Here is a 14220-nt window from a genome sequence, read left to right on the forward strand (position 1 = left end):
GTCAGGGAGGAGAAGGTGTATGGAAAATCTCTGTGCCTTCTGCTCAATTTTGCTGTTACCCTAAAACTGCTCTTAAAAATGGTCTATTAAAAAAAGAACATCTGTCCTACATTTTTAGTGTAAATAATTAAAATAAAAAGGACAACACTATTGCATACCACAGTGCAGGACCTTGCTACTTGAAGTGTGTCTGTGGACCAGCTGTTAGGACAGCACCTGGGAGCCTGTTGTAAATGTAGAAGCCCAGGTTCCCCCCCCTAAGACCAACTGAATCACAGGTTGTGTTTTGAAAAGTTCCCCAGGTTATTTGTATGCACATCAGAGCTTGAGAAGCACTGGTGTGGAAAATCAGCAATTAAACTGAGTGCAAGAAGAACCAGGTTCTTTTCTTACCTCATCCATTCAAAAGTTGTTTAGCATTGGACAATGTACTGAAACTGTAGGTTTCTAGTCTGTAAAACAAGAGGGTTGAACCAGGTCAAAGTTCTTCACAGTGTGGCTTGTAGAATAGCAACATCAGCATCACCTGGGACATATTGGAAATGCAAATTCTATGGACTCAGAAACAATATGGGTGAGCCCATGATCTGTTATTTAACAAACCCTGCAGGTGCTTCTGAGGCAAACTGAAATTGAGAACCATTATTATGGCCTCTAAAGTTAGTTCTTTCCAATATAAACTTTTTATGATCGTTTGGACAAATGTAAATGTCACAAGATCATATATATATATATATACACACACACATATATATATATTACTTGAAACTGAATACTTAACACGCTTTAAACAATAAACTGGCATTGTTTCATTTTCAGATCATGCCTTTACCTATTTAAAATATTTCTTATATTTTTCAAAATATAAATCTCTATTTATATATAAATATATAAGTTTCTGTTGAAATTTTCAGGTACGAAATCAGATTCCCTGGACTCTGATGCAGAACAATTGATTTGAAGACACCCTTCAGACAAAGAAACTCTGAGCTTGCTGCTCGTTAAGGGATAAAGAGTTTAATCTGACATAATAGAGGTTTTTTTTTTTCCTTTTGTAATTAGCAAACCACACATATTTAGTGCCAGGATGGCTGGCTAGGGTCATTTTCATTAACATAGTTCCCACTGAATGCTAAGGATGTCTCTTTCATCCAATAAGAAAATCTAAAAAAGAGGACAAGGTAAACTTTAATTTGGGTTAATCACAGATAAGAATGTCATGATCACATACTAAATTGTGAATCAGGAAACAGCTGATAGGATTCAGTAAGAGCACATGAAAGCAATAATTTTTTGTCTGATTCAAGTAGGATGAGAGACTGGTTGCATTTGAAATTCTGTTAAGAACGACACAGACAAGTACTATTTTTAACTCCTACTTCTATTGTAAAATAATTCACAGTGTAAGAAACAAACAAAATTTTAAAAGAGGGGAACTGTGGGTATATAATCCAGCAGCTCAGTTTTCTTTTTCAGACAGTTGTTAGTGTTACTATGGGGGAAAACATTTGCGTTCCAAGGTTGTGAATTCATAGGGCCATGTTTGCATTCACTTTATGAACAAAGCACCCACAAACACAGATCCAAAGGGCTTTTTCTCCTAGAGTCTGACTGTGGACTATTTACTAATATAATTAAACAGTAATGGGGGATGATGTATTTGCATGCCTTAAACATAATTTACTTTAACCATTTCATCTCTGATATATAAGCCCTGGTAATTCATCGATGCTGTCAGTTGCTGGCTCTAACATCTATCTAAACCATTAGAGACAGTAGACACAGCATTGCATTTGTTGTTGTTGTTGTTTTCTCCTAAAGATTTTCATTCTCTTGATCTTTAGAGTCTTGACGAATAGAACAATTCCACCAACATCTCTGGCAAGAGTTTCAAAGAAACAGCGTTCAATTTTATGAGAGCAGATTGGCTTTTTACCTTTTTGCAGGAAACAATTACTTGACTTTAAGCATAAATCAAGCAGGAACCTTAAAAATGGGAGGCTGTGAAAAGGGAGGGCTTTTGAAAATCTGGCCTAAACGTGTTTCTGATGACAATAAATAAATAGGATTTTGATTTCTAATAACGTGTTTATCTCTCTAACCACTCTACATCCTCAAAGGGAATTGTGTTTGGACTACAAAGGGTCAGCATGAACCAAAGATGAAGCCTGTGGTAGGGCAAAGGATGTGACCCCTGTGAAGAGCTGGTGAAATAGGCTCTGCAGAAAATATGCTTGGAGACACATCCATCCCCAAAGTATCCATCCTAAGGAATCTCAAATGACTAACCCAAGCAGATGAGAGAGGGACAAGAGGAATAGAGAGAAGGGAAGCTATGACAAAAGAAGGGTCAGGGGATGAGGAAATAGAGAAGGTGGAGGAAGAAATAGAGAAAAAGAGGAAGAAAACATGGGGAGGAGAACAAGAGATAGAAAAAAAATTAAAAGGAAGTGAGAGAAAGGAAACAGAAGTCTGAGGAAGGGCCCCAGATGAAGAGGAGGCAGAGAAGGAGAAATAGTAAAAGAGAGAGGGCTGAGGTGGGGGTGTTTTTATATGGGGAGGGTCCTCATGGGTGTGGTTCTGGAGATTTTTCCAAATGAGGTTATGATAATTGCACATTAGACAACATACAGAAGCTTTTCCCCAGCATTTATCAGCAAATGCCTCAATGGTATGGAAGAAATTAGCAGAAAGTCAGGGTTATTCTCCTGAGATATACTGTTTTCCTAGGTCACAAGGTGAAATTTTTTTTTTTTTTTGCTGTAGTCATTGGAAACTAGTAAGTATAGTCGGAGGGAGGATTCTGCTATAGCAATGTCACATCCCAATTAACCTAGAAAAATGTCTCAGCCACTGTATAATTGTTTTCCCTATTACTCTTCCCATAATGGATTTTTGGTCACTGATGGAGTCAAGCTTTCCCGTCGTTTAGGGTTTACAGTGTTGCTTGTGATGGAACACAAAGACACTATCAAAGCCTTACTCATAGCTTTATGGATTCTAATTTAAATTTTTTAATTAACATTTTTAAAATTTAAAATATTTGAATGGTACAACATAATGATTTAAATACATATACATTGTATAATGATGATCAATCAGCTTTGTGTTCGCTACATATATATGTAAACTGTATTTTTCTGTTATTTGTTTTTAGGACACAGAATGAATGACACGTTTTGGGAAAGAAGTCCAGATATTTTCTTAGGTTTACTTATGGTCCAATAAAATTGAATTTACTTCTGTTCAACCTGACTATAAAGTTGACATCCTATATATATTAATCACTGTTACATTTGGGCTACATCTAAGTTTACTAAAAAATGGGGTTTGTGACTCATATATTTTATGATATTATCAAATTTCTTTCCCCAGCTATTTCATACCTGTTTTCTCCAACAGAAAGTCTTTTATTGCGATGAGCTGACTATTATCTCATCTAATAAGGATTAAGTGTTCTATAAATAAAAATATTTCCTACTAAATTTTCTTTAATATCACTGATTACTTCTTAATAATAATATTCCTAGTATATTTTAACTTGTTTTCAGGGAGTTCTCCTGAAATGCTAGAAAAGAAATGTCTCTCAATAAAACACCAGTTACATAAACCCTCAAAAGCCTTTGTTTGATTTTTGTTAGAAGGTACGTACTCCTACTTAGGATATTTGGAATGTGTTCAACACAAGTGTGAATCATTGGTATGTCATCTTGAGAATATATTGAAAGAAAAGTCCTTACAGAAAAGAAAATACTTTAAAATAATCTTGTAGCATCTGGTTTATACCTGGAAAAGTAAATTTTATAGTTTAGCATTGTGATGATTTTAGAAATCTAACGTGAACTGTCCTTGGATTTTTTGTTTTCTTGTTTCAGACTATTTCCATGAACAAAACTAGTTTGACTATTTTGAGCCTTTTTGTCCACAACTGAACACCTGAAGTAAAAGTAGCAGAGAGTAATGAATTAAATTACCCTGTGGCATTCATATTACCCTGTAGCCAGAGTTAGTGTGTATGACTGTGCAAGTATTTATTTGTAGTACTACAAACTCAAAAGTTTATAATCTTCACTCTCTTTAGCCTATAAAGTCTTTAGCCTAAAAGTGTGAACACACCTACACTCAAAATTTGTATGTAAAGCCTACTTATTCAGAGGAGTAACATATGAGGTACTTTCTAAATAATGCCAAAATATTACTGAAGTTCAGTATAGTATGACTTTTTATTCTTTTTCTTTTTTGTACTGGCATGGTTCCTGAATACAATCCTAATTCATTCTTTCATAATCTCAATTAAGGTATATAGGAAGGCATTCAGGAGTCTTTTTTTTCTTTTGAACTATCAGTTCTTAAGTTTTGTGAATACAGTCTTTTTTTGAAAAGTGAGAACTTTCTAAATAACAGCTAATATTTTTCAGATCATGTCACACAAAGTTGCATATATAATTTCCACATTATCTTTATTGATGGATCCTCTTCTCTCTGTCTCTCCCTTCAGAATCCCTTGCTTACGTTTGTCCCATCCACTTAATTCCCTCATGTGTGTTTGTTTACTCATGTGAACTCATAAACAGGTCTATAAACATGTGTTTTCTACACACACACATGACTAGATATTTCACAACCAGCTTGGAAGGTCTGTGTGCTGAGCCTTTATATCAAAACTGTGTGCCCAAAATTTAGGTATAAAGCCTGTGTGTGTATATTGAGCCTATGTACCCAAAGCTTATATGTATAACCTGTATATCCAAGGCCTGTGTTTCCCTTGGCCTAGGGCGTACAGTGTAAGGTATATGGATGTGCTGTGGTCAACAATAGGCCGAGGCCGACATCAGGGCCAGAGTGACTCAGCCAGTTCAGAGTGCAGGCATAAAACTCCACTTGTAATATAATCACTGCTATGTAGCCATAACATGGGAAGGTGCATCACCCAACTTTGAGCCACTATTGTTTGTAAAAGGTATAACTGCCCTACTGATGCTGTACATACAGCACAGCTTGGCTTGTGCTGAGAGAGAGAATGTGAAGCTGCTCACCCTGTAAGGGAAAGCCGGCCTTGCAGGCCAGGGAATGTAGCTGCAGGAGTGGAAGCAGAAGGAGCTGCAGAGTCAGAGCAGGCAGCTGAGACAAAGGCAGACAGTATAAGAGAGCTGCTGAATAAAACCATCTTTCACCTGTCTATGCGCCCCCCCGCCCAAGTGTTATGTCAGCTATCTGCCACCTGTCCACCCACTCCCTTTAGACTTTGACATGGACGGGAAACTGAGGCTTGGCATGACACAGGTTCAGATCCTTTCTTCTCTTCTAGTCATTTTTTTACTGATATTTCTTGCCCATATCCTACCACCTAATGGCTGGGATAAAGCTAGGTGATGTGGTGAGGAGGCCAAGATTGAATTGAATATTCCCCTTTCTTTGTCATCTCTCCCATCTTTCACTTCTCTCACTTAGGGCTCTCAAACTGTACCTTAGGGGTCTCTCTTCCTAGCTATGTCTCCCTACACATGCACACACTCTGGGAAGCACCTCATATTTCTTTTTTCTTTTATAAATTATTTTTATGGAATATAGAATATATTACTTTGAGAGAAAATTTTATGTCTTTACAATGAGAGCTCAATGTTTCAAATAATGTCAATGTAGTTACAATATATTTCAGATTAATATGTTATTTTGCTTAACATGGTTGACTAGGGATGTCAGATGGCGGTTGTCTTTAGAAAGATCAAAGTTACAGGTGAATAACTAATCCAAATGGAAAGTTGAGGCAAGGCAGCCAGGACCTATTGGAGAGCCAATGGGAAGAAGCTGGGATGCAGAAAAGTAAAGCAGCAAGAGTTGGCAGAGATTAACCCTTGAGGAACTCAGAATCACACAGAAATGGTAGGTGGAGGTACCTCCCTGCTCCCCTCACTCTTGAGACACACTGCTGATTGCTTTGCTTTCAGGGAGTCCCTCTACGCTTGCAACCCCAGGCAAGCTGTTGGTGGCAATTTAGGAACTTCCCAGGGGCAGAGCACCATGTGGCCAGCTCATGCTGGTGCACTCACATTCTGCTCAGGCCCTAACAGAGACAGTAGGTGCTGTACTGGTTGTGCACCTCTGTGGGCCACTCCTCTGCTGGGGGAACCTTAGCCCTTGTGTTGCCACATTACCAAATGCCCTGCAAATATATTTCACAACCTGCTCTGACATTAGCAACCACAGGGGACCAGTTGCTCCCCAGGAAGCTACAGGATTCCCAAACATCTAGCCTACAGCACTGGGTACTCCTAGAAGAGGGAGTAGTGCAGTCCACCAAAGTCTCCCTTTGGGACAAAGGAAATTCAGGTGTGGTGCTGATTGCTGAAGGTGGTTGGGAATAAATATGGAATAGGGGTCACCTCTTGCTTCTCCAACCACTGTTGCAGACACATAGAGGCTTTCCCCTCTCAGGGTCAGCTTAAGTGCACTTAGATATGAACTTTCCAGTGATTTTCATGGTGGCTACACCCGCTGTTGAAAAATCCCACTCTGCCTAGGCTTGCATGAAGGGCAGGGCCCCACTCTCCCTCCCTACACAGAGAAGCAGCATTCCAGCAATAGAGGGCATACAAGCTGCAGAACTGTCTGTTCTAGACTGAGGGAAGAGACTCTGCCCTGAGGCTATTTTGGTGGTTGCCACCAGAAGAGTATTTCCACAGGGATGCAAGGATAGTTCAAAATATGCAAATAAATAAATGTGTTTCACCACATAAACAGAATTATAAACAAAAACCATATGATCATCTGCATCTCAATCAATGCAGAAAAGGCATTTGATAAAATTCAATATTCCTTCATGATGAAAACCCTCAACAACCTAGGCATTGAAGGAATATATCCCAAAATAATAAAAGCTATATATGACGAACTCACAGCCAACATCAAACTGAATGTGATCATGTTGGAAGCAATTCCTCTAAGAACTGGAAGAGGCAAGGATGTCCACTCTCACTGCTCCTATTCAACTGAAAGTTCTAGCCAGAGCAATCAGGCAAGAGAAAGAAATAAAAGCATCCAAATTGGAAAAGATGAAGTCAAATTATCTCTGTTTCCTGATGATGCAATCTTATATCTAGAAAACCCTAAAAATTCCTCCATAGAACTCCTAGATTTGATGAATGACTTCAGTGAAGTCTCAGGCTTCAAAATTAATGTACAAAAATCACTTGCACTTCTATGTACCAACAATACTCAAGCTGAGAACAAAATCAAGAACTCAATTCCATCTGCAATAGTCATAAAAAATTAAAATACCCAGGAATACATTTAACCAGGCAGGTGAAACACCTCTATAAGGAGAACAAAACACTGATGAAAAATCACAAATGACAAAAAACATTCCATGTTCATGTAGGGAAAGAATAAATATTGTTAAAATGCCCATATTGCCCAAAGAAATCCACAGATTTAACACTATTCCTATCAAGTTGCCAATGTCATTTTTTACACAACTAGAAAAACACTACTCTAAAATTCGTATGGAAACACAAAAACAGTCCAAATAGCCAAAGTAACCCTAAGTACAAGGAAAAATCCAGAAGCATCACATTACTTGACTTCAAACTATACAAGTCAGTAGTAATCAAAACAGCATGGTACTGGTACAAAAATAGACACAGATATCAGTGGAACAGAATGGAGAATCCAGAAATAAATTCACATACCTACAACCAACTGATCTTTGACAAAATTGATGTAAATAAGCAATGGGGAAAGGACACCCTTATTCAAAGAATGGTTCTGGGAAAACTGGCTAGCTATACGCAGAAGAATGAAACTGAGCCCCTACTTATCACCATATACAAAAATTAACTAAAGATGGATTAAAGACTTAGATGTGGAAGGAGATTCAAGATGGCCAAATAGGAACAACACCGGTCTGCAGCTCCCAGCAAGATCAATGCAGTAGGTGGGTGATTTCTGAATTTCCAACTGAGGTATCCAGTTTATCTCACTGGGACTGGTTGGACAGTGGGTGCAGCCCACAGAGGGTGAGCCAAAGCAAGGTGGGACATCACCTCACCTGAGAAGCACAAGGGGTCAGGGAATCTTCCCCACTACCCAAGGAAAGCCATGAGGGTCTGAGCCTGAGGAACTCTGGCACAGATACTGTGCTTGTCCCATGGTCTTCACAACCTGTAACCAGGAGATTCTTTCCAGTGACTACTCCGCCAAGGCCCTGGGTTTCAAGCACAAAACTGGGCGAGCAATTAGGCAGACACTGAACTAGCTTCAGGAGTTTATTTTTTATTTTTTATTATTTTTCTATCCATACCCAAGTGGTGACTGGAACACCAGCAAGACAGAACCGTTCACTCCCCTGGAAAGGGGGGCTGAAGCCAGGGAGCCAAGTGATCTGGGTCGGCGGGTCCCACCCCTATGGAGCCCAGGAAACTAAGATCCACTGGCTTGAAATTCTCACTGCCAGCACAGCAGTAACCTGAGATCCACGTGGGATGGTGGAGCTTGGTGTGGGGAGGGGCGTCTGCCATTGCTGAGGCTTGAGTAGGCGGTTTTACAGCCACAGTGTAAACAAAGCCACCGGGAAGTTCAAACCGGGTGGAACTCACTGCCACTCAACAAGGCTGCTGTGGCCAGACTGCCAGACTGTTCCTCTCTGGGCAGGGCATCTCTGTAAAAAAGACAACAGCCCCAGTCAGGGACTTATAGCAGACTTAAATGTCCTTGCCTGACGGCTCTGAAGAGAGCAGCAGACATCCTAGCACAGCATATGAGCTCTGCTAAGGGTCAGTCTGCCTCCTCAAGTGGGTCAGTAACTCCTGTGTATACTGACTGAGAGACACCTCCCATTTGGGGCCAACAGACACCTCATACATGAGAGCTCTGGCTGGCATCTGGCAGGTGCCCTGCTGGGCCGAAGCTTCCAGAGGAAAGAACAGGCAGCAATCTTTGCTGCTCTGCAGCCTCCACTGGTAATACTTGGGCAAACAGGGTTGGGAGTGGACCTCCAGCAAACTCCAGCAGAGTGGCAGCAGAGGGGCCTGACTGTTGGAAAAAAAACAAACAGAAAGGATTAGCACATCCACTCAAAGACCCCATCCAAAGGTCACAAACATCAAAGACCAAAGGTAGATAAATGCACAAAGATGGGGAAAAACCAGCGCAAAAAGGCTGAAAATTCCAAAAACCTGAACGTCTCTCCTCTTCCAAAGGATCACAACTCCTTGCCAGCAAGGGAACAAAACTGGACGGAGAATAAGTTTGACAAACTGACAGAAGTAGGCTTCAGAAGGTGGGTAATAACTAACAACTCTGAGCTAAGGAACACGTTCTAACCCAATGCAAGGAAGCTAAGAACCTTGAAAAAAGGTTAGTTGAATTGCTAACCAGAATAACCAATGTAGAGAAGAACATAAATGACCTGATGGAGCTGAAAAACACAGCATGAGAAGTTTGTGCAGAATATACAAGTATCAATAGCCAATTCGATCAAGTGGAAGAAAGGATATCAGTGATTGAAGGTCAAGTTAATGAAATAAAGAAAGACAGGATTAGAGAAAAAATAACGAAAAGGAATGAACAAAGCCTCTAAGAAATATGGGATTATGTGAAAAGACCAAATCTACATTTGATTGGTGTACCTGAAAGTGACAATGAGAAAGGAACAAAGTTGGAAAACACTCTTCAGGATATTATCCAGGAGAACTTCCCCAACCTAGCAAGACAGGCCAACATTCAAATTCAGGAAATACAGAGAAAACCACAAAGATACTCCTTGAGAAGAGCAACCCCAAGACACACAAGCGTCAGATTCACCAAGGTTGAAATTAAGGAAAAAATGTTAAGGGCAGACAGAGAGAAAGGTCGGGTTACCTATAAAGGGAAACCCCGCAGATTAACAGCAGATCTCTCTGAAGAAACCCTACAAGCCAGAAGAGAGTGGGGGCCAATATTCGACGTTCTTAAAGAAAAGAATTTTCAACTGAGAATTTCATATCCAGCCAAACTAAGCTTCATAACTGAAGGAGAAATAAAATTCTTTACAGATAAGCAAATGCTGAGGGATTTTGTCACCACCAGACCTCCCTTACAAGAACTCCTAAAGGAAGCACTAAACATGGAAAGGAACAACTGGTACCAGTCACTGCCAAAACATACCAAATTGTAAAGAACATCGACACTATGAAGAAACTGCATTAATTAATGGGCAAAACAACCAGCTAGCGTCATAATGACAGGATCAAAATCACACGTAACAATATTAACCTTAAATGTAAACTGGCTAAATGCCCCAATTAAAAGACAGAGACTGGCAAATTGGATAAAGAGTCAACACCCATCAGTGTGCTGTATTCAGGAGACCCATCTCACGTGTAAAGACACACATAGGCTCAAAATAAAGGGATGGAGGAATATTTAGCAAGCAAATGGAAAGAAAAAAAAAACAGCAGGAGTTGCAATCCTAATCTCTGATAAAATAGATTATAAACCAACAAAGATCAAAAGAGACAAAGAAGGGCATTATATAATGGTAAAGGGAACAATGCAGCAAGAAGAGCTACTATCCTAGGTATATATGCACCCAATATAGGAGCATCCAGATTCATAAAGCAAGTTCTTAGAGACCTACAAAGATACTTAGACTCTCAAACAATAATAGTGGGAGACTTTAACACCTCACTGTCAGTATTAGACAGATCAACAAGACAGAAAATTAACAAGGATATTCAGGACTTGAACTCAGCTCTGGACCAAGTGGACCTAATAGACCTCTACAGAACTCTCCACCCCATATCAACAGAATATAGATTCTTCTCAGCACCTCAGTGCACTTATTCTAAAATTGACCACATAATTGAAAATAAAACACTCCTCAGCAAATGCAAAAGAATGGAAATCATAACAAACCGTCTCTCACACCACAGTGCAATAAAATTAGAACTCAGGATTAAGAAACTCATTCAAAACCATACAACTACATGGAAACTGAACAACCTGATCCTGAATGAGTACTGGGTAAATAATGAAATGAAGGCAGAAATAAAGATGTTCTTTGAAACCAATGAGAACAAAGACACAATGTACCAGAATCTTTGGGACACATTTAAAGCAGTATTTAGAGGGAAATTTATAGCACTAAATGCCCACAAGAGAAAGCAGGAAAGATCTAAAATTGACACCCTAACATCACAATTAAGAAAACTAGAGAAACAATGCAAACAAATTCAAAAGCCAGCAGAAGACATGAAATAACTAAGATCAGAGCAGAACTGAAGGAGACAGAGACACGAAAAGCACTTCAATATATCAATGAATCCAGGAACTGATTTTTTGAAGAAAAAAAAAAAAGATAGACTGCTAGCCAGACTAATAAAGAAGAAAAGAGAGAAGAATGAAATAGATGCATTAAACAGTAATATGGGAGATATCACCACTGATCCACAGAAATACAAACTACCACCTGAGAAAACTATAAACACATTTACGCAAATAAACTAGAAAATCTAGAAGAAGTGGATAAATTCCTGGGCACATACACCCTCCCAAGTCTAACCCAGGAAGAAGTCAAATTCCTGAACAGACCAATAGCAAGTTCTGAAATTGAGGCAGTAATTAATAGCCTACCAACCCAGAAAAGTACAGGACCAGACTGATTCACAGCCTAATTTTACCAGCGGTACAAAGAAGAGCTGGTTCCATTCCTTTGGAACTATTCCAAACAATAGAAAAAGAGGGAATCCTCCCTAACTCATTTTATGAGGCCAGTGTCATTCTGATACCAAAACCTGACAGAGACACAACAAAAAAAGAAAATTTTAGGCCAATATCTCTAATGAACATTGATGTGAAAATACTCAATAAAATATTGGCAAATTGAATCCAGCAGCACATCAAAAAGCTTATCCAACATGATCAAGTTGGCTTCATCCCTGGGAGGCAAGGCTGTTTCAACATACACAAATCAATAAATGTAATCCATCACATAAACAGAACCAATGACAAAATACACATGATTATCTCAATAGATGCAGAAAAGGCCTTCGATAAAATTCAACACTCCTTCATGCTGAAAACTCTCAATAAACAATCGATGGAACATGTCTCAAAATAATAAGAGCTATTTATGACAAACCCACAGCCAAGATCATACTGAATGGGCAAAAACTGGAAGCTTTCCCAAGAGGAATGCCCTCTCTCACCACTCCTATTCAACATAATATTAGAAGTCCTGGCCAGGGCAATCAGGCAAGAGAAAGCAATAAAGAGTATTTAAATAGAAAGAGATGAAGCAAATTGACTCTGTTTGCAGATGACATGATTGTATATTTAGAAAACCCCATTGTCTCAGCCCAAAACCTCCTTAAGCAACTTCAGCAAAGTCTCAGGATACAAAATCAATGTGCAAAAATCCCAAGCATTCCTATATACCAATAACAGACAGAGGGCCAAATTATTAGTGAACTCCTATTCACAATTGCTACTAAGAGAATACAATACCTAGAAATACAACTTACAAGGGACGTGAAGAACCTTTTCAAGGAGAACTGCAAACCACTGATCAAGGAAATAAGAGAGGACACAAACAAATGCAAAAATATTCCATGCTCATAGATAGGAAGAATCAATATCGTGAAAATGGCCTTACTGCCCAAAGTAATTTACAGATTCAATGCTATCACCATCAAGCTACCACTGATTTTCTTCACAGAATTAGAAAAAACTACTTTAAACTTCATATGGAACCAAAGAAGAACCCGCATTGCCAAGAAAATCCTGGGCAAGAAGAACAAAGCTGGAGGCATCACGCTACTTGACATCAAAGTATACTACAAGGCTACTGCAACCAAAACATCATGGTACAGGTACCAAAACAGATATATAGACCAATGGAACAGAATGGAGGCCTCAGAAATAATGCCACACAGCTACAACCATCTGATCTTTGACAAACCTGAAACACAAAAGCAATGTGGAAATGATTCCCTATTTAATAAATGGTGATGGGAAAACTGGCTGCCATATGCAGAAAACTGAAACTGGACCCTTCCTTATACCTTTTACAAAAATCAACTCAAGATAGATCAAAGACTTAAATATAAGACCTAGGACCATAAAAATCCTAGAAGAAAACCTGGGCAATACCATTCAGGACACAGGCATGGGCAAAGACTTCATGTCTAAAACACCAAAAGCAATGGCATCAAAAGCCAAAATTGACAAATGGGATCTCATTAAACTAAAGAGCTGGGGCCCAGCAAAAGAAACTATCATCAGAGTGAACAGGCAACCTACAGAATGGGAGAAAATATTTGCAATCTATCCATCTGACAAAGGGCTAATATCCAGAATCTACAAAGAACTTAAACAAATTTACAAGAAGAAAACAAACAACCCCATGAAAAAATGGGCAAAGGATATGAACAGACACTTCTCGAAAGAAGACACTTATGCAGCCAACAGATATATGAAAAAAAGCTTATCATCACTGGTCATTAGATAAATACAAATCGAAACCATAATGAGATACCATCGCACACCAGTTAGAATGGTGATCATTAAAAAGTCAAGAAACAACAGACACTGGAGAGGATGTGGAGAAACAGAAACGTTTTTACGCTGTTGGTGGGAGTGTAAATTAGTTCAACTATTGTGGAAGACAGTGTGAGGATTCCTCAAGGATCTAGAACCAGAAATACCATTTTACTCAGCAACCCCATTACTGGGTATATACCCAAAGGATTGTAAATCATTCTATGATAAAGACACATGCACATGTATGCTTATTGCAGCAATATGCACAATAGCAAAGGCTTGGAACCAATCCAAATGTCCATCAATGATAGACTGGATTAAGAAAATGTGGCACATATATACCGTGGAACACTATGCAGCCATAAAAAAGGATGAGTTCATGTCCTTTGCAGGGACATGGATGAAGCTGGGAACCATCATTCTCAGCAAACTGTCACAAGATCAGAAAACCAAACACCACGTGTTCTCACTCATAAGTGGGAGTTGAACAACGAGAACACATGGACATAGGGAGGGGAACATTGCATACCAAGGCCTGTCCAGGGTAGGGGGCTAGGGGAAAGGTCACATTAGGGGAAATACCTAATGTAGGTGACGGATTGATGGGTGCAGCAAACCACCATGGCACGTGAATACCTATGTAACACAATGGCACGTTCTGCACATGTAACCCAGACCTTAAAGTGTGTGTGTATATATATA

At 39.3% G+C, this 14220-nt stretch overlaps 1 protein-coding gene across 1 annotated transcript in view; it reads right to left on the reverse strand.

Annotated features, from left to right (window-relative positions):
- Nucleotides 1–432: 432 nt before the first annotated feature.
- The window catches only part of LOC105463133 (zinc finger protein 475), a 91610-nt gene continuing 77822 nt past the window's right edge, over nt 433–14220 (reverse strand). Inside the window, exon 4 of the mRNA XM_071098553.1 lies at nt 433–452. Coding sequence (XP_070954654.1) covers nt 448–452 — 5 coding nt within the window. The 3' untranslated portion in view covers nt 433–447. The remainder of the gene's footprint in view (nt 453–14220) is intronic.

The sequence above is a fragment of the Macaca nemestrina genome, chromosome 6 (assembly GCF_043159975.1).
Source record: "Macaca nemestrina isolate mMacNem1 chromosome 6, mMacNem.hap1, whole genome shotgun sequence".
NCBI lineage: Eukaryota > Metazoa > Chordata > Mammalia > Primates > Cercopithecidae > Macaca > Macaca nemestrina.